The sequence below is a fragment of the Megascapheus bottae genome, chromosome 12 (assembly GCF_031878675.1).
Source record: "Megascapheus bottae isolate mThoBot1 chromosome 12, mThoBot2.hap1, whole genome shotgun sequence".
Lineage (NCBI taxonomy): Eukaryota > Metazoa > Chordata > Mammalia > Rodentia > Geomyidae > Megascapheus > Megascapheus bottae.
This window is the reverse complement of record NC_143520.1, coordinates 14,874,887-14,896,959: the sequence shown is the minus strand read 5'-3', so window position 1 is coordinate 14,896,959 and position 22,073 is coordinate 14,874,887. Positions and strand designations below refer to the sequence as shown.

At 35.2% G+C, this 22,073-nt stretch overlaps 1 protein-coding gene across 1 annotated transcript; it reads left to right on the top strand.

Annotated features, from left to right (window-relative positions):
• Positions 1–7,895: 7,895 nt before the first annotated feature.
• LOC150056261 (uncharacterized) lies at positions 7,896–22,073 on the top strand. The gene is made up of 4 exons (XM_090342482.1): positions 7,896–7,928; positions 17,190–17,297; positions 20,120–20,554; positions 22,032–22,073. Exons 1-4 carry the CDS (start codon positions 7,896–7,898, stop codon positions 22,071–22,073), a joined length of 618 nt encoding a protein of 205 aa, XP_090198608.1.

Here is a 22,073-nt window from a genome sequence, read left to right as displayed (position 1 = left end):
AGTAGAACCCATGTAACAATAAGAGAACAATTGGAGATGAAAAGTTAGAAATCTATATTGTATACTGCTGAGGGTCTCAGACTTCTTTTTTAAGGTCTTGAACTGGCAGAGTAAGAGTCATCTTCATTACAGATATAAATCTGCTTTACTCAGTCCAGTGATTTAAAAGCTAGACATATATTTTAAACAACCATAGAGCATCTTCTTGAGTTTCAATCAAATCTGACTGTTAGTGCCTAGAACTATGAGACACTTTACTTGTCAGATTTTTCTTGATTCTCAGTTTTTATTTGGATGCTTTAGTAATCTAATATCTTTCCTTAGTCTAATTGCTTTCCTTAATCTCACGTCTTGATGTCCTATGACTTGGGCATAGATGTCCAGTTCTTCTTTTTCTTTATCTCTACCCTTTCATCTTGTGAGAAGCAATAAGGAAAACTCAAGATTTAAAATAATGCTTACAAAAAACAATTTGATCGTCAAATATATCCACATATATGCATGTTCTTATATATCCTTCCTATTGTCCTGTTTCTTTAGAAAACTATAAATACTGCTTTAAACAGTATAGTTACTGGTTGTTATTTATGATTTTTATTATATTTAAGTACTCTAAAGGAGCTACCATTTAACAAAGCAGTTTATGAATACAACATATTACCTGTTTAAATATTCTTACCAATTCTTCTTACCTAACCCCTTCTCCCACTCTTCTAAATTTTGTAGGATATGTACTGAAGTTTTGATTAAGTTTTCATCTTTCTCTCCTTTTCATGTCTACCAGTTTACCCTTGTCCCCAGGCAACCCCATTCAAGTACTCATTCCCTGGATTTTAATTTCTTAAGCTTTGACTGTACTTTTGTAAGAAATTATACTATTTGAGTTATCTATTGAATCTACCCTATTGCAGTTAATACATTTCTACACAATTGCATACCACCCAACTTACCTATTCGTAATCTTATAAGCTAGAGCTATCTTCTGTTCTACTGAAAACATTGTAGGGTAACTGATAGTGGTTCACATCCGTAATTGCAGCCACTCAGAAGACTGAAATCTTTGAATGACAGTTCAAAGCCTGTGTGGGGAGGAAAATCTGTGAGACTCTTATTCCTCAATTAACCAACAACAGAAGCCATAAGGGGAGCTAAAGCTCAAGTGGTTTAGCAAAGAGCAAAAACAAGCTTAAGGACAGTTCTTAGGTCTGGAGTTTAAGTCCCAGTAGCAACACACACACACACACACACACACACACACACTATACACACTTTTTTTTCCCACCAAAATGAATCATTGTCAATTTGTAGAAAAAGGAGTGTCAGGGTTTGAATAACAGTTTTCAAGTAAAACTTCAATTTTGAGCAGGTGGGCTTGCAGCAGGTTGCTTCAGGTAAGAGTTAAAACAGGAGAGGTTTCCTTTCCTTGGCTGGATTTACTTGAGTATGGTTGACTAAGTTGAATCTGATTTGCTGGCCCCTAATGCTAGAGGCTATGAAACACCTTCCATAATCTTAACAGAGTGCATGAAAGGACCCTAACAAGTTTGTTTATCAACTGTGCAGAGATTAGTACCTGTTGTTGTAAGCTGAATAATGACCCCTAAACTTATTTTAATTCTTAGAGTCTGAATATTTTCTGATATGAAACTTTTCAATTAGAATTAAAGCTCCTGAGATACTGAATTTTTGGGGGGGGATTATCTGGATGAGCCTTGAATGCAATAACAAATACCTTCTAAGAAATAAGTATCGGGGGATGTTACCAGAGAGAATAGAACAAGGGAGAAAATGTTATATTGGTGTTCAACATACCAAAATGGAAGGAATACAAAAACTACAGGTTTAGAAACTGGAAGAGGCCAGGGAACACATTCTCCCTAACTGCGAAAAGGGAAGCAGACCTGATGACACTTTGCTTTAATTGTCTAAGGGGCATTTTGCAATTCCATCTTTCACAACATAAAAAAATGAATTTTAAGTTTTTTTTTAAATCAGAGCAATTTGTTCCACTAAGAATATTAGCTGGTTCAGCAACTGTGAAGCAACATAATATAAGATGCATATCTTACAGAAATACAAAGGTGCCCATTTTCCTCTTATAAAAGGATCAGACTGTGGACACCACAGGGATGTTGTGAAAGAAAGAAAAGCTTCTCTAGAATTTTCTTAGACAAGGGAGTCTCAATTATATTTAGTAATAAGGAGAAATAATGTTTTATATATGGTAAATTAACTAGCTAAAGGGGCATATATATATTTTCTGATAGCAAAATAAAAAGAGAAAGAGAATAGGAATGTTGGCAGGAAGCTTTGTGAATGTATGTGCAATATGATAAGATTCTAGATATCATTTTTTAATATGAAAGAAAAATGTGCCTGTTTAATGAAGTTCTCCAAAGTAGAAATTCTCTTAATGTCAAGACCCACTTGTGGGAATAAGTAGGCATAAAGATAAAATGTTTATAATGATCCCCAAAATGTTGAAAACCAGAGATTAGCAGACCCACTTGTGGGAATAAGTAGGCATAAAGATAAAATGTTTATAATGATCCCCAAAATGTTGAAAACCAGAGATTAGCAGAATATTGTTCTGTGAAGAAATGATAACTTCTAGGAAATTAAAAAAAAAAAAGCAGCAAGCAGCAGGAGGGTGGCCTAGTGGTGGAATGCTTGCCTAGCATGCACAAAGATCCAGGTTTGATTCCCCCATCATACATACAGGGAAAAAGCCAGAAGTGGTGCTCTGGGTCGAGGGGTAGAGTGCTAACCTTGAGAAAAACCAAGGACAGTGACCAGGTCCTGAATTCAAGGCTCAGGACTGGCAAAAAAAAAATGTGAAAGCTGTTCTAGTGGAATAGACCAAATGAAACCTGAGTCAGGTTAGGCTTCAACATGGAGAAGACCAACAGAACATGCAAATCTAAAATTGTGATTTGGTGAATAAGGCAGCAGATGGCTATGTCTGTGTGATAGCATTTCAAGAGATGAAATTACCATAGAAAGTGAGAATAAAAAGACAAACAGGTTAGAAAGTTCATGTGGAAGATGAGAGGGAGAGAAAGGACAGTTACATGAATATCAGAAAGGCTTCCAGATGTGTGATTCCTACTGCAGTCTCAGAGTGTAGATATATGTACGATTTCTTTGACTAAACTATCAAGATTAGTACTTATGCACAATAGAATTCTATGCTGTCATCTAAAAGAATGACATCACCCCATTTGTAAGGAAATGGAATGACTTGGGAAAAAATCATATTAAATGAAGTAAGCCAGTCTCAAAGGAGCACAGGCTCGATGTTTTCACTTTTTTGTAATAATTAGTACATATTTAAGATTCTCCTAACAGAGGACCATAATAGCTCAAAAGCTGTGTTCATAAGATCATACAGGATGAGACTAAATGAAATGAAGTCTAGGTTAATGAAACAAGAGGTTTATCTTTCATATTGCTGTTCTTAATGTAATTTTTCTTTTTATCACTTATGGTTAATCCAATGAGATTACTACATCTGAAATTGTATACTGGTATACTTTATACACACTTATTGGTTTGAAATAGGGAAGGGAAGATGGAAAACAAGATGACTGGGAGGGAAGGAGGGAGGGAAAGGGGGTATCAAGTTTTGAGAAGTAATGTACCCACCACCTGAGGAATGCAACTGTAACCCCTCTATACATTACCCTGACAGTAAAATACAATAAAAAACAAAAATAGGAAGGTGAGAAAAAGGAAAGAAATGGGATGGAAATTTTGCATGATTCTTCTTTAGAATTCACTGTCACAAAACTTTCAGATTTCTTAATTGTAGAAGTTCTGAACTTCATGGTCTGCAGTATTTCTTTATCCAGGAAGCGTCTCTGAATGCAGTAGTCTTCATCTCTGTTGAGGATGAACTTTAACCAGTCATTAGCATAAATTGAAATTATATTCTTGCTGATTATTTGATCAATCACCTGGGCTTGGAAAACCAAAACATTTACACTTCTTTTTTCTTTCTGCCTAATTCCTTATACCCAAACCAGTAAGAAGAGATTCCTGTAAATTTTGAATGTTGCATCTGCCGATATTTTTGTATTTTGCATGGGGAAAAAAGTGCCCATTGAACTTAATTTGCCCTTGCAATTGTAAAGTCAGGCAGACAAAAAGAAAATAATTTTTCCATAAATTCTTTTTATTCATTTTCCTCTCTCATTTTTTTTCTTTAGCTTTTTCCTTAGCTTACTTTTGGTTTCACACAGGAAAACAAAAATAGCCTCTGACTTTCTTAAGCCACATGCTATGGCTGGTTACATCAGGAAGCCCTTTAAAGTGGATTTCAGGTCCCCTAGCATCAATGGAAGAGGGTGTGATGCTCAATTGACCATCATTCAATCTACCAAAATAACAATTTCCTTTTGATTGTGAAATTGCCAGTGTTGACTAAGGTATTAAACAACTCACCATGTCATTCATTTAGCCTGCTTTCGCATTCTTCTGCTAGAGCAAAAATGGAACAACAGATGGGCATAAATTCAGTGAAACTTAATGAGTTGGCAAGTTATGACACATAAAGTTAACAGAGAGTAACTTAATTATCTAGTAGCAAAGGAGGAGAAATCTTCAAGAATGTTGGTTTAGAAAACAGAGCATGTTATGATTTATACCTTCTGTTTTCTTTTAATCTTTTTCTTTTTATATTCATGAATTCTTTTTATTGTTGTTTTAAAGGTGATGTGCAGAGGGTTTAGTGTTACATAAGATAGGTAATGAGGTCATTTCCTTTTGAAGTGTCAACTCTTGTTTTCTCCCAGTTTTTTTTTATCACCCAGCATCCTCCCCCACAAGTTGTATAGTTGTTTTCAACATAGTGTATAGTGAATATCACTGCTGTATTTGTTCACCCTTAGTCTCACTATTTCTGTGTGCCCTCTTATCCTTCTCAAAACAGATAAATTTACATACAAAACTAAATGTGCTGAAATAAAAAAAACCAAACAAAGAAGAAAAACAAAACAATAAAAAGTCTTGCTTCCAATCTTTGAATTCATTTGGATAAACTTCATTTTATATTATCAAATGTATATAGCTGTTGAGCCTTTGTGATCCTCTCCTAAGAATATTCTCCTTTGGTCTTACTATGCGACTGTCTAGATTCCTGTTTAATTTATTATGTCCAAGTGTATTGGTTGCATTTTACTATCCAGTATGTTTTCCTGTAGCATTATAGGCACACTCTATTAGAAAAAATATTTCTTTGATTCTGGCTTACTTCACTTAATAAAATTTTTTCTAAGTCTTTCCATTTCCTTATGATGATACAAATAATATCATTATTTTGGATGGAAGGATAGAATTCCACTATGTATATATATCACCTTTTCTCATCACCTAGGGGCTCTGAGTTAATTCAAGATCGTTATTTTCTTTAGTATTATAAACATAATGAGAACAGTCTTTGGTGGGACTTAAACTTTTTTTTATCTTTTTATAATTTTAGTGGTAAGATTATGTTGAAACACCGTGTTCAAGGACTGCTGATAGGAAGCTAAAAATGGGAATCTTGTCTCTTTGTATTAGAGAAGCTGTAGGTATATCACAGAACAATTGAGCAACTCATTAGTAGAAGCTTGGGAATGTCCAAATGCTTTGCATAGAGTTAAAGTGAGAAGTCCTATTTTAGTTTTGATGATTAACAAAAAAAACTAGTACAAAGGACAAGCAAGAAATGATATCTTTACTACTTCAGGTGTCTTTTATACAAAACATTCACCTATAGTATCATTTCAGACACATTTTGTTTCCCCCCCAGGAAAAATTGCTTTTCATTACCAAAGTTACTGCTCAAAGTAGAGATAAATACTTTGAAATGTTTGAGGGAGTCAGACTGATATATACTTCATTCTATTACCATTTTATTCATGGACCAAAATAATTTGTTTGAAGCCATCCATCATGTTGATAACAAAAAAAAAACCTCCCTCAGTTTACTAAGTGTAACATATGAATTTGGCCCAAAGAGAGTAATTGACCATATTTCAGCATCTTCAAGAGCACATTAGCCACCCAGGATAGTCTTTCAACATTTCTGGGAGTTTCTAAGAAAATAATGGTCCCTCCTCCACCCTCTACCAGTTTAATCACTTGTTTTTGCCATTTCTACAAACTAAATCTGTCCTTAATAGATGTTTTGTTTTGACTAGAAATTCAGTCTGAAGAAGTTTTAATTGACCTAAAAAGTATAATTATTTATATGGTACAGTGTGATATTTTAATAAATGTATTAAAGTTGTGATCAAATTAGTATAATTAGCATATCTGCCAACTCAAACATTTATCATTTCTTTGTGGTAAAATTAATTTAATTGTTTTAATGGAAAATTAATTTATAACCCTATAAGTAAATTTTTAGTGTACTTTTATTGCTGTTAGTGGGTGAAAATTAATATATTCCTCAAAAGAAATATTTGCTTTGGTAATATATGATTTTTTAACTCTTTGGGAACAATATTACATGTCCACAATATAACCAGCATTGAGCCAGAGAAGGCTGTAGGAGCCAATTTAATTCTCAAAATAATTAAAAATAAGCTACTTGGTGGCAGAATAGAAATTATTTTCAAACCTTGATATGATTTAAAATGTGACAGATTATAATCCTTTGCCACTGCAATATCAGCAGGCTGGCCAGATTATCACATTGACTTAATCTAAACCTCAACCTCATTCATTTACTGCATAAGAAGATGGTTTTAATGTTTATTTGTTGTTGATCACTACCCTAGAGGTAAAAAAAAATTTTTCTAAGAAAAAAGGCTTATCTATTTCTTCAGCTCCATACTTACAGAATTTTAGCATTAATCTGATTCTTTCTACTGTCATGCTTCATATAATCTACTATTTGGATTATGTAAGGAATTATCAGGTTTTAATTACGTTTTCAATTGTGTGTATTTGTGGATTAGGGTAGACACATGCTTCCTGATGCCATAGGGAGAAGCTGGGAGGGGGAATTTCTTTACCAGTATGGCTACTTTTATTTTTACCACAAAAGGTATTTCCTAATATTATATTCAATACTGTTTATTTAGCTGGTCCTTAGACTTGAACTCTGGGCCTGGGAGCTGTCCTTGAGCTCTTCAGCTCAAGGCTACTGCCCCCCCCATCCCCCAGCTTCCAGTTTCTTAGTGTTTAATTGGAGATAAGGGTCTCTCAGACTTTAATGCCTGGTTTGGCTTTGAACCACCATTCTTAGATCTCAGCCTCCTGAGTAGCTAGGATTATATGCGGGAACAACCTCCACCGACATCAAAGAGCTTTTGTGTATGTTTTCCCACACTTTATCTATGGTGAAGAATTCTGTGATAAATATTGCTGCACCCATATCTGATCACATTCCTAATTTTAACCCTTTTAAGTGTGTTTGCAGAAGCTGTATGGCTGTGTTGAATGTTTACCTTTATTAGGATTCACCACCGTCCATACTGTCTTCCAAAGGAGTACTGTTTGAGATCTCCCCCAGCAATATGCTGAGGTCCAAGTTCTCCATGTTGTGCCCAGATTTCGGGGTCCCCAAAGACCACCAAGGAGCCGAATCCGATTTAAGAGCACAAGAGTCTTTATTGCAAGCTCAAACCTGGACTCACAGCCGACATCGACACAGCGGGTCTGAGTTGAGAGTCCTGACTACCTTTTGTACAGGGTTTTTATAAGGTTTGGGGAACTTTAGTTACAAGTTTGAGTAAGTCATAACACACCGCGGGGGAAAAAAATCAAAGAACAATACTCAAAGTTGATCTGTGCAGCTAGTGGTGGGCAGGCATTTGTCTGGAAGTGATTGGTTAGCTCAAAGGGTTGACGTTTTATGAATTGATTGGCTCATGCTAGGGATAAGTGCGGTTTGTGCTGGGGGATACATGCCGAACTGCCGGGCAGCTGAAGGACAGCTGGTCAGGATATCACAATGGTTATCTTATCCTGGAGACTTTAATCACTGGGAGTGGCTTTTACTCTGGGAGTTGTCTGGAATTTACTATTTTCTTTGAAGTTGCTATCTCTGCTGGTTTAGAATTGGGTCAGAGTAACCTTCTGGCGGGGCCCATTTAAAAATAACTTTTTACTGAAGTTAATCGAACTTCAAAATTAATTTAGGCTTCACCCCAGAGCCTTTACATTCCGAAGTAAACATATCAATAATCAACACACTTTTGCTGACTTTTATTAATTAATGTTATTTATCATATCTTGTCTATTTTTGTCCATGATCAAAGCTGCATGGCTTTCCCCAGACAGAGTCATGGGACTTGACACTGATAACATCTCTCATGATGATGATACATAGAACTATCAGTCTACAAGCCTGTAGACTTTTCTAACACTTTTGCAGCCTTCCACAATAGCCAAGTACCAATACTGAGATTCAATTAAGACCTTCCATGAAAGCAAGTTTGAACCATTGCCTTCCAACAGATGTGTTTTGCAAATGATTGTGCTGGACGCTTCCTATAAAACAGAACTTTAGCTTCTTTCTAAATTGCAGGCATGGTCTGCTACCCAGGTTGCTCTGGATAATCCATGAAACATTTAACAAATACCTTCCTTTGTTAAATCCTAATTACCCATATCCTGAAGACAGTTTCCTGGGAAGCATTTTGAGATGAGCCTCTTTACCGAGGACTGGTCTTTGTTCTATAGAATTTGGAAACAAAAGCTGCTTTAATCAGCTTTTAGCAGGTAAACTTGTAAGTTGAGCACTCAGTACAAGCAGGGGTTATGGTCTAAGGTGCACTTCTCTCTTCCACAACTTACTAAATAATGTATCTCCCAGAGCTGGCTATGAGAGATTTGGTGTCTTGTAACAGTTATCTAGCCACGTATGTCCATCATGCTTCATGTTCATTAGTTAGATGAGATCAGTGAGTTAAAGAACTGTTAAATTTGTGTTTTCCTTTAATGGATACGTGACTGTGGTACCTGAGTCACAGGACAGAAACTTGACAGAAAAGGACACGGCGGTAAGACAAGCTTATTGAACATATGCAACTTCATAAGTTCTTTTATAATTTGTGCTAGCCAAGTGATTTAGACAGTTCACTTAATAAGTGTAAGGGGGTAAAGGAAAGAAAAGACACACAGCAAATGCATTATTATTGTTTCCTTCATGCATATGAATGATGCATGTATCTTATTAGTGAAAAATAAAGTAATGTACTGTTGGATACATTGGTAGCATCTGTTTTGTTCAACCGCAAACAGCCAGAATTAGTGGAATTTCAAATATCTAATTTCAAACCTGGTTGAATTTTTCTTAATGTTGAAAATGCCATTCCTTTGAAAGTCAATTTATGTCTACTATATTCTATCAGGTGTATGTTCAGCAACTAGCTGATGAAATTAAATTCCACCTCCATATCAGCTAATTATTTTTTGAACTAATAATTGTAGTTGTTGACACTAGGAAAGTTTTCTTTGAAAATATAATACTTTGTGAGAATATTTTTCCACCACAAAAAAATATTGAATGATTGGTAGCAAAAGATAAATAGAAAACAAAAATACAAATTGCTTTCAAAGTAGCATTCTGTACTTAATCTTTTGAATTCTTAGCCTTCTGGGTAAGTACTAGTTTATGCTTTTCACTAACCCTTACTAGATTTCTACAGTTAAGACTAAGGGTTTCCTTGACAGAGTTTGGCTTAGTGGCAATGTGAATTTGGCAGGTCCTTGGAAACCTTTTGTTTTGTAGTTTGAAACTGCTGATTTTAATACTGATACACCTCAAGGGCTTCTAATGTTCTGTCATCTTATTGGGATCATTAGCTGATGTTTTAAAGGAAGTTAGAATTCTGTTTGCTTGCAATCAACAGCTGTCATTACCAAAGATGAGTAGCTGAATAAAAAGCTTTATTCAACAACACATTTTCATTATACTTGGATGTTTTTGTTTTTTCATTTTCAAATTGGCAAGGCCTTCATTTTGATAAGAATGCATCCTGTTTTTATTAGGTATGAAAACAGTTAAATTAGACGGTTGAACAAAAGTAATTATAGTTATAGTTACAGGTCCTCAGGATCTCTCTGATCTCTGTGCAATGGGCAGCTAGGTATGCATGTGTTGGAAAAGAGAGAGCTGACAGAAATCACTAGAAACAGTGAGAACGAGAAGCATTTTTTTCTTGTTCATTCTTGAAAATAGGAGGAAATGATTTATGATTGAAATTATTCTGCAAAACATCTCTGGCGTGCAACCCAGACACCTTGTGCCATGCTATGTTTTGAAACTTCAAAGTCAGCTTTAAATTATTGCAAAGAGTGAAGCAGAGTTTAACAGCCTCCTGAAGAACTCTACCTGCCTGTATCTGAGGGAGACTTCCTGTGAATTTCAGTAACAGGCCATCTATTCATGTCCCTAGAGCAAATAGGTTGTGGTGGCTTCTTACGTTCCTAAAGCTGAATAATATATTCTTTTCTTGTATAAATTCTGTTTAGAAACTTGACATAGAAGACCATATTTTTAGACAGTGATACTTACAACACATTAATTCCAGCATAGGTATCTCTTTATAGAAGTAATGCACGTAAAAACATTTATCATCACCAGAGGGAAAAGTGAGAGGGGGTTGGTTGTATATACTACTTCAAGAGGAGGTTTATTGGTGTTGTAATTGAAAACAGAGTTGATTGCAGTAAACTGACTCTTGGGCTTGAATTACCACCAACAGCCATTCCCTGCTCTATGAAAAATGAGAATGGTATCAGTATTAGAGTAGTTGGTGAGAATTTTAAGAATATATCACAAAAGACTTAAATTGTTTTAAAATGTGTTTCTCACATTGGTAGAATTGAATGATTTAAGGCAGTATTACCAAAGAAATTACTTATTTCTTCCTTAATAGTACAGAAAACAACTCTCAAATCCCAATACACTGTCAGAGTTGTTTTCCTTTTCTAACAATACTTATAACTCTTGGGCATATGCAATTATTTTAATATCATGAAATATAAGCAGTATAACACATTTCTTCTAATGGTATACCTTTTGTTCATTTCAATATTTCTAACTCATTTTTATATTTGCCAATTCAAATGGCTATAAAATTTCAGTGTGTGATGAGATCATAACTTAGTAAAACATTCCCTTTGTTTTGAACTTTAGGCTCTTATTAATAATTCACTGTTAAATATCACAAGACATATAAACAAAGTTGTTCTATTAGGCTGTTACTTGAAGTATTACATTTTAGAAGTATTGATGAAAAGTGTCAAAGTTTTTGCCATTCTTGCAGCCAACACATGGTTTAAAACTTTTTACTATCACTTTGCAATAATCATGCATTCCTTAGAATTGGAAATGCATTTCCTCTTCATAAATACCTATGCTTTCAATTTGAAACTCTTTTAGCAGAAAAATATTCCAAAGTATGTCTTTCAACACAAAAGCAAGATTTAAGACTTGTAGGAAGACTTAGTAATTCATCATATGCAACTATTTACAAAGCTTGTTGAGAATTTGATGTTAGGGAGTTTTAGAAAAATAAGAGAGCATTTTAATATTTTCCTTTGCCCCAAGACTTATTTAAAAGCATGTTCTTTTTTTCACAAACTGTCTTAGAAAGGCAAAACCATTGTTCCTGTTTTGTGCAATGGCCTACTAGCCTAATACTCTGACTGTGATTAGAAAAGTGTGGATGGTACACTAGATCAGGAGATAGTTCTTACAATAGGGAATCATAAGACATGAGACTTTTGGAAGAATCTGTTCTGCAACTCATTTGCAACTTAGGTTTGAACAAGGCTACACTTTCCTTACTTAAAAAGTCTCCCTCTAAAGATCTGGTGCACTTTTCCACAGTCACAGATCATCTGACATCAACATGAAATACAGCCCTAATCTTGACCAATTTTATCCCTATAAATTGATGTAAGCCATTAGTGTTTCTCCTTGTGTAGATCTCAGACCACATTTCTTGAAGTCACATTAGGTGGTTTTTAAAATGTACTTAGTGGATCTCTGTAAAAATTTGAATTTAAGTTAATTGGGTCTGGAGTTTCTAGACAGAATAGATCATCCCTCAGAGGAAGATGGAGCATATAATGCCTGAGCAAAACTATGCAGTGAGAATGGGAGTGTCTGTGCATGCAAGAGTCCTTCTAAACATGGAGGTTATACAAGGGCTTGCAGCAGTACCTCCACAGCGATGTCTAGCGCCTAAGTAAGAGGCAAACTGCATGTACAGTGCTCTGGAGCTTACAGAACCCCATGTGGATTTCCCAGACACAGGATGTCATGCAGCCTCTTCAAATTGAAAAGGCTATAGAAAGTTTGCTAATAGGCCAAGACTGCAAAGTCAGTCTTTGACTCCTGCAATGGGAATGCTCTGTTAGCCATTTCCATATTGGTGATGGGTGGCAGACAGGCCTGGCAGCACACTTCAGGAAGCCTCTTCCTTCAAAAATGTTCCTCTAATGTCCTCTGTGGAGAAAAATCAACATTGTCTTTACTGTAAGAGGGAAGTGAGTCAAGGAATTCAATCAAATATCATAGGATATTTGTTGAAAGGAACACTTGTAACTGAGGCAGCAAATTGGTAACTGGCACAGGTGTGCAGTTCATCTTTCACAATGGCGTTTTTCAACCCTCATTGCTGCAAAAGACACATGCACTGCTACCACCTGTTTCACACCTTGTCTACATGTGGAATAAAATCTGAGAAATAACGAGTTATTTATGTACCTGTTAAGTTTCTAACATTTTATTTTGAAGGCACTATACTCACAAGATTTTGCAAAGACAGTGCACAGTTTTATGAACTGTTTATCCATTTCTTTCCAATAATTTTATCTTATGCAACCATAGTGAATGATGAAAATTAAGTTATTTATATTTACACAATATATATGATGTACGGTTGTGTACATACAAATATAGTTATATATATGTATAAATAAATGCATATATCTATATGTACATATAAATAAGTACATACCTTCAGCAGATACAATGCACATATTCAGTTCCATATAATTTCTCGAGACCAGAACAGTAGTGAAAATACAGAACTTGTTTTCCACCACATGTCTCTCGATCCTGTGATATTCATTCACAATCAAGCCCATGCATTGCTTATATTAACCAATAATCTTTTATTCATACTTATACTTTCATCATCTTTTACAGAATATTATGGAACTAGGACCAGGAGTTTGGCCTAGTGGTAGAGTGTTTGCCTAGCATACACGATGACCCGGGTTCGATTCCTTGGTACAACATGCATAGAAAAAAGCTGAAAGAGGTGCTGAGGCTCCTGTGGTAGAGCTCTAGCCTTGAGAAAGTCTAAGGACAGTGGTCAGGCTCTGAGTTCAACCTCAGGGACTGGCAAAAAAAAGAAAGAATATTAAGGACCTAGAAATCTACAGTATGATAACCTCTGAGATTAGCTTCTTTATTTAACTCAGTGTAATACACTTTTATATATAGTGAGATAATTTTTTTTTTGCCAGTCCTGGGGCTTGAACTCAGGGTGTGAGCACTGTCTTTGGGCTTTCTCAAGGGTAGCACCACTTCTGGCTTTATCTAAGTATGTGGTACCAAGGAATCAAACCCAGTCTTCGTGCATGCTAGGCAAGCACTCTACCACTAGGCCAAACTCCCAGTCCTGGTTGAGTAATTTTAAAATCATTTATTAATCACTGATCTTTCCTTTTGTTCATTCCATTTCACAGGACCACTGAAATTTTAAATGTAATTTTTTTCTATCAAGAATCTAAAACAGCCACCTGTTTTACAAATATATCCTAGAATGCATCATTACTTGTCGATGCTATTAAGATTTTTTTCTTTTTTTCATATATTTTGTATTATAATTAATAGAAGGGTTACATTATATTCACCAGATAGAAGGTACATTACTTCACAAATATTGGTACCTTTTCTCATGTCATGGTCCCCATTTCCCTCCCCTCCTCTCCCCATTCATCTTGATTTTCCCCCTTCCCTATCCTATTTCAAATAACCAATTAAGCATATATAAAATATATCAGATAACAAGGTGAAATATTGTAACAATATGAGATAACCAAGGGATGGCAAAAGAGATGTAATTATTAGTACATTAAGGACAACAATCACTCATTATCTGGCTTTTGTTTCTATATCCTGGAGATCCTTACATTTAGCGTCATACTCTATGGCCTTATGTATCTAGATTTTGTTCTATTGTGAATCTCTGCTAGGAGAACCCAAGGTTTCTACTGATTATGACAAATGAGGGAAGTCATTGAACCTATGTTCCTTTGATTCTGGTTTACTTCACTTAATATGATTTTTTTCTAAGTCTTTCCATTTCCTTACAAATGGGGCAATATCATTCTTTCTGACAGCAGCATAGAATTCCATTGTGTATAAATACCACATCTTGTTGATCCAGTCGGTTCCATATCTTTGCTATGGTAAATAGTGTGGCAATGAACATCATTGTGCTAGTGGATTTAGTATGTTCTTGTTTCTGGATGATTGGGTAAATGCCAAGTAGTGGAATTGATGGGTCATAGGGGAGTTCTATGTTTAGTCTTTTGAGGAACTGCCATACTGCTTTCCATAGTTTCCTTTTTGTCAGTCATGGGACTTAAAACTCTGGGCCTGGGTGTTATCCTTGAGCTCTTCAGCTCAAGACTACCACCCTTCCCCTTGATCCACAGCGCCACTTCCAAGATATCTTTTATATGATAGATTTAAGGTGATTTCTCCAAGTATCATATTAAATACATGGTCATATGAGAGTTTATTAGTATTATAATTTTGCTAGTTTGAGTGAAATACAGAATCTTCATCTCTATCCATTTATCCTCTCTAGTTCATAGCAAAACAAGGTTAGATAACCTTTCCATATCTATTGAGAATCACCTTAAGTAGTTTTGCTATATTTCTTACTTTAATTATTATTTAAAATATTGAAAAGAGTAAGCTATTTTACCATTTCATTGCTCTTTCAGTTAATTCTTTATTCTTGGAGCTCAGAGATTCTTTTTTATAATTTCTTTTTGTTTTCAAGAACTTCTCTCACCCAATCTGTTAGATAATTTTTTTGCTAACGTTTTTCTTTTCCTTTCTCTGAAAGATTATTTCTCTAGACATAGAATTTGGGATTTGCAGCTATTCTCTTTTAGCCCTTGGAAAATACTGTTCTACTTCCTTTGACCACCAAGGTTTGTGATGAAAAATCTGCTTCCATGTGATTTTTTCTCTGCAGGAAAATTTCCTTTGTTTTTTAAAAAATCCTTTTAATATTTTAAAGCTATTTTTATTTTTAAAAATTTTATTGTAAGGGTGAAATACAGTGGGAAACAGTTACATACATAATGAGCACATTTCTTGTGGAACATGGCTAGTGCCTCTCTTTTTCTCCTACTTCCCCACCCCCTACTGCCTTCCTCACTAAGTTATAAAGTTCATTTCCAAATTAGTGTCTTCTGAGTATCTCTGTTGCTTTGGATCACATTTGGTCTTTTGTCTCACCATTTTGTTATTCCCCTTCCCTTTCTCATATAAGATAAACATGACATATGATATAGGTATAAATATGTATATATCATATATCATATATATATATATGTGATACAGGGTATGAAAATCAAAAACGGTGACAACTGGACTGAACCAAAAGAGAAAAATGTATGGAGGAAAAATAAGGAATAATTTCATACAGTACATTAAAAACAAACAAACCAAAACCCTAAAGCCCTCTTGACTCCAGATATTGCACTTCATTTCAATTAGCATCATTTTATATAATCATATGTACATAACTATTGAGCTATTGTGATCCTCTGCTAGGACTATCCTTGTCTATCCTAGACATATACTAATGATCATAATGAGGGAAACCACGGAGGCCATGTTTTTTTTGGATCTGGCTTACTTCACTTAATCTGATTTTTTTACAAGTCTTTCCCTTTTCTTATGAATGAGGTGATGTTATTTTTACTGAAAGCATAGAATTCTACTGGACACCACATTTTCTTGATCTATTCATCTACTGAGGGACATCTGGGTTAGTTCCATATCTTAACTGTGGTAAATAATGCTGCAGTGAACACAGTTGTGCTGGTAACTTTTGTGTGGCCTTGTCTAAAGAAATTTTCACTATCTCTGGCCATGAAAGAAATGCAAATCAAAACAACATTGAGACTCCACTTCACCCCACTTAGAATGGCTATTATCAAGAAAAACAAAATAAACACACAAAGCATTAGTAGATGCTGCCAGAGATGGGGCCAAAAAGGAAAGCTATTAAACTGTTAGTGGGAATTCAAATGCATTACCACTCTAGAAAGCGTTATGGAGATTTTTCAGAAGACCAAATATAGAGCTCCCCTATGATCCAGCAATCCAATTCCTGACACTTACCCAAAGACACCCTTCTTGAAATTTTATGTGTTGTGTTTGGGAGATTAATTTGGCCCCTTGAGTCAAAATGTTTATATTTTATAAAATTTAAGTGGGTGTGATTTCCTCCTATTATATTGAATATTCTCTTGGCTATAACATTTTTATCTTCTTTTCTTGGAGTTTGAACCACACATATATTAAGTGTTTATTTTCCCCATATTGTTTACTTGCATCAAGTAGTTGTAATAGGAGTTATTTTGGATAGCCATATATACATACAATGTACCTTTATTAGACTTATCCCTTCACTTAGGGACATGAGGGATAACTTTTCCCTAAGATTAAGTTTATCTTTATTCTGTCTTCTGTGGATTAATAGAATTCTTTTTATCACTTTATTATATGTCCACTCTTCTTTCTTTCTGTTCTTTTCATTTTACTGTGATGAACAAGGGGATTTATAAATTTTAGTTATTTTTAATAACAAAACTGCTTTCTGTTGTTTATATGTTTCATTTCTGTGCTAAACCTTTAAAAATTGAAAACATATTCATAATTCTACATTATGCCAATTTTATATTGACTAAGTTTTTTATCAGATGATTCTAACATCTGTGTCTCCTCAGTGTGGTTTTCTGGTGATTGTTTTTCTCTGTGTTTCATCGGTCCTTGCTCTTGGTAAGAGTGATTTTTCACTAGTTCTCTATTTGCAGCTTTATATGAGACTTTAGATCTTGTTCAAATCTGTTTCAGAACATGAGTAGAAGGGTTTTTCTTGTTATTGCCAAGGAGTGGATGCTAAAAGTCTTATCTTACCAATTAGCCTGCTCGAACTCTTGAAAGGGAGCACTATACCACTTCTGCCTGGTGGCAGAAGGGTCTTCAGTTCTTCCTTATGCATCTACTAGCACTGTCCAGCATCCGGAAAGAGGTAAGATCTCACTTTACTATTCTTCACATAGTTTCCATTGATGCCACCGCAGGACAACCTCATTGCCAGTGGATATCCTTGTAGTGACTGCTTGCTCAAACTTGAGAGGAATGCTGGAATAGAAGTACTGGATAGCTCTCCAGACTCAGGTGAATGTTCTTTAGCTGCTTCCATTAAGTTCCTTGACTCTTTCAGCAATAAGTAGAATTACCCTATATTTGAAGGAAAAAGGAAATTTAGGGAAACTTACCATCATATTTTTAACTCTTAGGTTACAAGGTTCCTCGGCACTTTGCTTTCTTTCTACCTTATGGGCTTTCTTCCCCCAAACAGTTTCTAAGGTTTAAAGATTTACGCAGTGGGAGGAATTGAGAGTTACATGTTTATTCCATTTTGATCCTTGACCAGATGCTTCAAGTCCGTTTCAATTATTAGGATCTTGTTCTCTATAGCTTGCTTCTCTGGTGAACCAGTTTTCCTTTTATGTAAGATTGGCTCAGAAAAAAAAAGTATTTTATTAAAAAAACATATGAGGTCACTACCTGCAAACTGTGATGGTGTCTAAATCATGCCCATGTTAAAGAGGTTTTTCTGTAGTCTACTTCTTACCTATGAGACATAAACATTGACAGCATATTTTAGTTAGCTCCTCAACATATTTTAGTTACCTTTCCAAATCGATATCCAGGTCTTATTTGGCATTAGTAGGCCCTTTTTCCCTATAGAATTTCTATTCTCAGTGACTAATTGAGCTTATTAATTAATACTATTTTGAAGCCAAACTTTCTGCTCTGCTTAAGCTATGAGTTTGTGCCATTTCTTACTCCCAATCTTGGAAATTCATGAACTGTGTAAATACTTCAGAAATTAAAATGATATTTTAGACAGTTGGACTTGGGAGTAGGATGAATACATTTGAAGGTTTTTATTATGAGAGATAACTGGTATATATAGATTGTTCGTATTTATGGGGTACTAGGTGATATTTTCATAGTGTAAAGTTTAAATTAAGGTAAGTGTGTATATTCACAAAACTTAGTATTATCACTTGGAATCTTCTCCTTTTTTAGATGTTCATTAGATTCAGTTAGTTGTTCAGGGGCTTGATTTTGACAAATCCAAACCTTGACCACACATATCCCTACATCATTCTTCCTCATCCACCTTCCCCCCCTCCCAAATAAGTCAGCCTCAATGAACTATATTCTTACCTGTCACACATGCACAAGAAATACTTTTTTACTATGTACTCTGCCTACCCCCTTTTTACTCATCTTCAGCCGCTGCTTCCACTAGAAGGAGCACCATGGACAGGGACTATTTTACATTTTTATCTTTCAGATTCTAAGTATATGTTACTTATTCAAAGACAATTCACAGTAGTATCCCACACATGTATATATCGTACTTTAATTAGACTGTATTCTTAATATTATTTCCCCCATACTTGTTACCTATTATTCAATAGCTTCTAAAGAGTTTCATTTGCCATTTCCATATATTGTTTTAATTGTAATTAATAGACGGGTTATATTATATTCACCAGATAGAAGGTCCATTTCTTCACAAACATTGGTACCCTTTCTTATGTCTTGGTCCCCATTTCCCGCCCCCATCCCTCATCTTGTTTTCCTTCCTTCCCTATCCTATTTCAAATAACCAAATAAACATATATAACTAAATAAACAATATTGTTTATCATACCTACTGTCATTATACTTTCCCATGAAAATTGCATGATCCGTAAAGTGCTAATTTTGTATTTAAAATGAGAAATTTTCCATGAAAAAAGTCTTTAGGTTAGAAAAGAAAGCATGTGCATGCATGTAAAATTCATGTTAGCCTGCAACTCTTGCCGATCAGTTTCCTCTTCTCCTCCCCTCTCTTCTGTCCTCCATTTATTTTCTCCTTTCTCCTATGTATACCTTTCTCTTCTGTTCTGTCACTACTACCCCAGATCTTCTTCATCCTCTTCCTCTTCCTCTACTTTCCCCATTTCTTTCTGTCCTTCAGTCTTTATGTTTCTTGTAAGTATGTTTTTATTTTGGCTTTTTTCTTAATCATCAAGATTAAACTTCACAATGAGAGTCACACAATAAAAGTACAAATGTGGTTGAGGGGGCAGATTCTGAAATTAGGTAGATACATTTCTATATAGATTTCTCTTAACAGAATATTTAACTCAATTTTCTTATCCATAATATAGTAATCATAAATACAACTAACTCATATGCAATAATGCAAATAAATGGAATGTACAAATACATAGTTGTCTTATGTTAAAAACTAAATAATCTTTAATAGTCATTATATTCATTCTAAATTATGCCATTTTCAGAATTCAGTAACTTCAAGGTAAGTCAATATATCACAGACAGAAAAAGACAATTCTGTTTCATTGTGTTTTGAATAAATGATTTTTTTCTCAGACAATGCTAAAGCAATGAATCAACAAGGCTAAGTTCTTATAGAAGGAAAGAAAAAAGAAAACCACATTTGCTAGCTCTTCACTCCCTATGTGCCTATGGCCACGTCTGTGAAAATCAGTCCTCTGTCTAATTTGAATTTATCTGATATAATCTTGTGGTACCAAGAAACAAAAAATATAGCAATATTTGTTGCTCTTTTTTAATTTAATTAAAATCTTGTCTGTCTTGAGGTCAGCCTCATGGATTGTGTGCTTTCTTTTCTTTCTTTTATTCTTTTGGCTGAATCCTAATAATACTTTACCACTTTGAGCCACAGCGCCAATTCCTCTGTTGCTCTTGAGTGAGATGTTCTTAAAAATTCACTCATTGATGAAGGAATTCTTACCATTATAGGAAAACCTGGAGACATCCATGTTTCCCATACAGAAAGGATCCCTGAACCTTCTGAGGCAGAAATGGGAATCCAGCGATTATCAGAAAAGTGAGTGCTGGCCTGGGGACAGTCGGTGCAGGCTCCCGCAGCCAAGAGGCAGCAAGTTGGTTCAATTGGAACCAGACATCCAATTAGCACCTGACCCTCCAGATCCCCCCAGGCTGCAGGGTAGCCTGGGGGAAGAGATGCTGAATGCAGAGAATGAAGAGGAGAGTTCTGTGGAAGAGAGCAACCACTCCCAGGAATGCAGCAGGCCCGAAATTTTGAAGGAAGCATCCTTAACTGGACACCGTAGAATCGAGAGATTTTCCATTGCCCTGGATGAGCTAAGGAGTGTGTTCGAGACTCCCAAATGTGGTAGAAGACTGACTGAACCAGCTCAATACACTGGAAAGGTAAGGGGATGTTGATTCAGTCTAGTGTGTAGTTGAAAAGGTATGCATCTTGTCTAGCTTGACATTTATTCTGAAAATATTTGATCTCGACTATAGTCCAAGCAGATGTGCAGAAGCAGTCCTAGCAATAGTGAAATGCACTATGAAATGTGACATCTTCTATTATTGACTTCAACTTTGATCTATTCCAGTGGAGACATGGCCTCGTTCCATTACCTTAAAAGCGAGTCTGACATCCCTCTTTTTTGTTGTTGCTTCCTTCACATGTGTGCCTTGTTTCCACTATGAGATTGTCAGTTCCTTGGAGACTATGACAAGTTGTAGCCACTGTGGACATCATAAGCATCAAGCCATGGTGGCCAAGTTCAGCAAGAAGTGTGAGGAAGTTTCAGTTATTTTCTTCTGAAATTTTGATAAATTCAGTATATAATAAATAAACTGACAATAAGCTAGCAGAAAAGTTTGCTGTGTGTCTAAGCCCAGTACTTACTATAGCCTTTAACTAGAGCCCTCTTGTGGGTCTCACACAAGGGCTATAGTTAAAGCTTAAATAGCATTCTGAGTACAGAACAAAATAGAGGCATTGTGTTGCTGGTGAATGTGTGGCAATAAGCTAAGGACACCTAGGAGAATATAAAGTAAGAAAATCCTGTCCTATTATGAAGACAAAGTCCCACTGGCTATTATCAGCAAACCAACTTGATCAGCTGTCTCTATGCCAGGTGTTTAGGTTCCTAATCTTTTCAATCTACAAAAATCTTTTTTTATACACATGGAAAGCTATCAATTGAAAATTTTGCTGCTTGCATATGCTTTATACTCTTATACTCAAATTTATCTATTTATTTATTTTTAACCAAGATAAAGCTTTGTAGAGCCATTCTTGTATTTGCAGAGATCTGAAGTTCTATTGTGTTTTGAAAATATTCCAAGAAATATGTGTGGATCTCTCTCATGACTTTTCAGTAATGGTAGAACAGAAAAAATGAAAGCTTTGAAACCACGGTGACCTGGGCTAGAAAAGAAAATCCTACACTTTGCTTTTATAACAAGATAGTACTTAACCTAGCAAACAAAAATTGTTTAATCTATTGCCTGATTTTTATTTTATTTTAGGAGATTGCATGTAATCTGTTGAAACCACTAAGCACAGAGTCTGAAAATTTTGTGGTAGATGAAGATCACACACACCACAGTAACCAGGTTCCATTATGTTTCATATGAAATAAGACTTCTAGATAAAGGGAGCATTTAGTCAAATCCAGAAAATATAATTAAGAAGATTATTAACTAGGACTATATTTATACTTCTGTTGGGAACTAAAAGCAATTATAATTATATATGATTGTGATTTATTACAGTTGGTAGGGTCACTACATATGAGATAGTGTAGTAGATTTTCATGAAGAATTAAGTAATATCAAGTTTGCACTGGGCAGGAAGCTTAAGCTTGATTTATTTTTTATTTTTTTGCAGAATGAGAGTTATCAGAAAGATACACAGTCCCACTCTTGTTAA

Coding starts and splice junctions, on each gene's coding strand:
- LOC150056261 (XM_090342482.1), top strand. CDS start 7,896: ATGCCGAACTGCCGGGCAGCTGAAGGACAGCTG. Junction 7,929..17,189: donor GGGCAGCTGAAGGACAGCTG/GTCAGGATATCA, acceptor CTTACCAATTAG/CCTGCTCGAACTCTTGAAAG. Junction 20,555..22,031: donor CAGCTCAATACACTGGAAAG/GTAAGGGGATGT, acceptor ATTTTTTTGCAG/AATGAGAGTTATCAGAAAGA.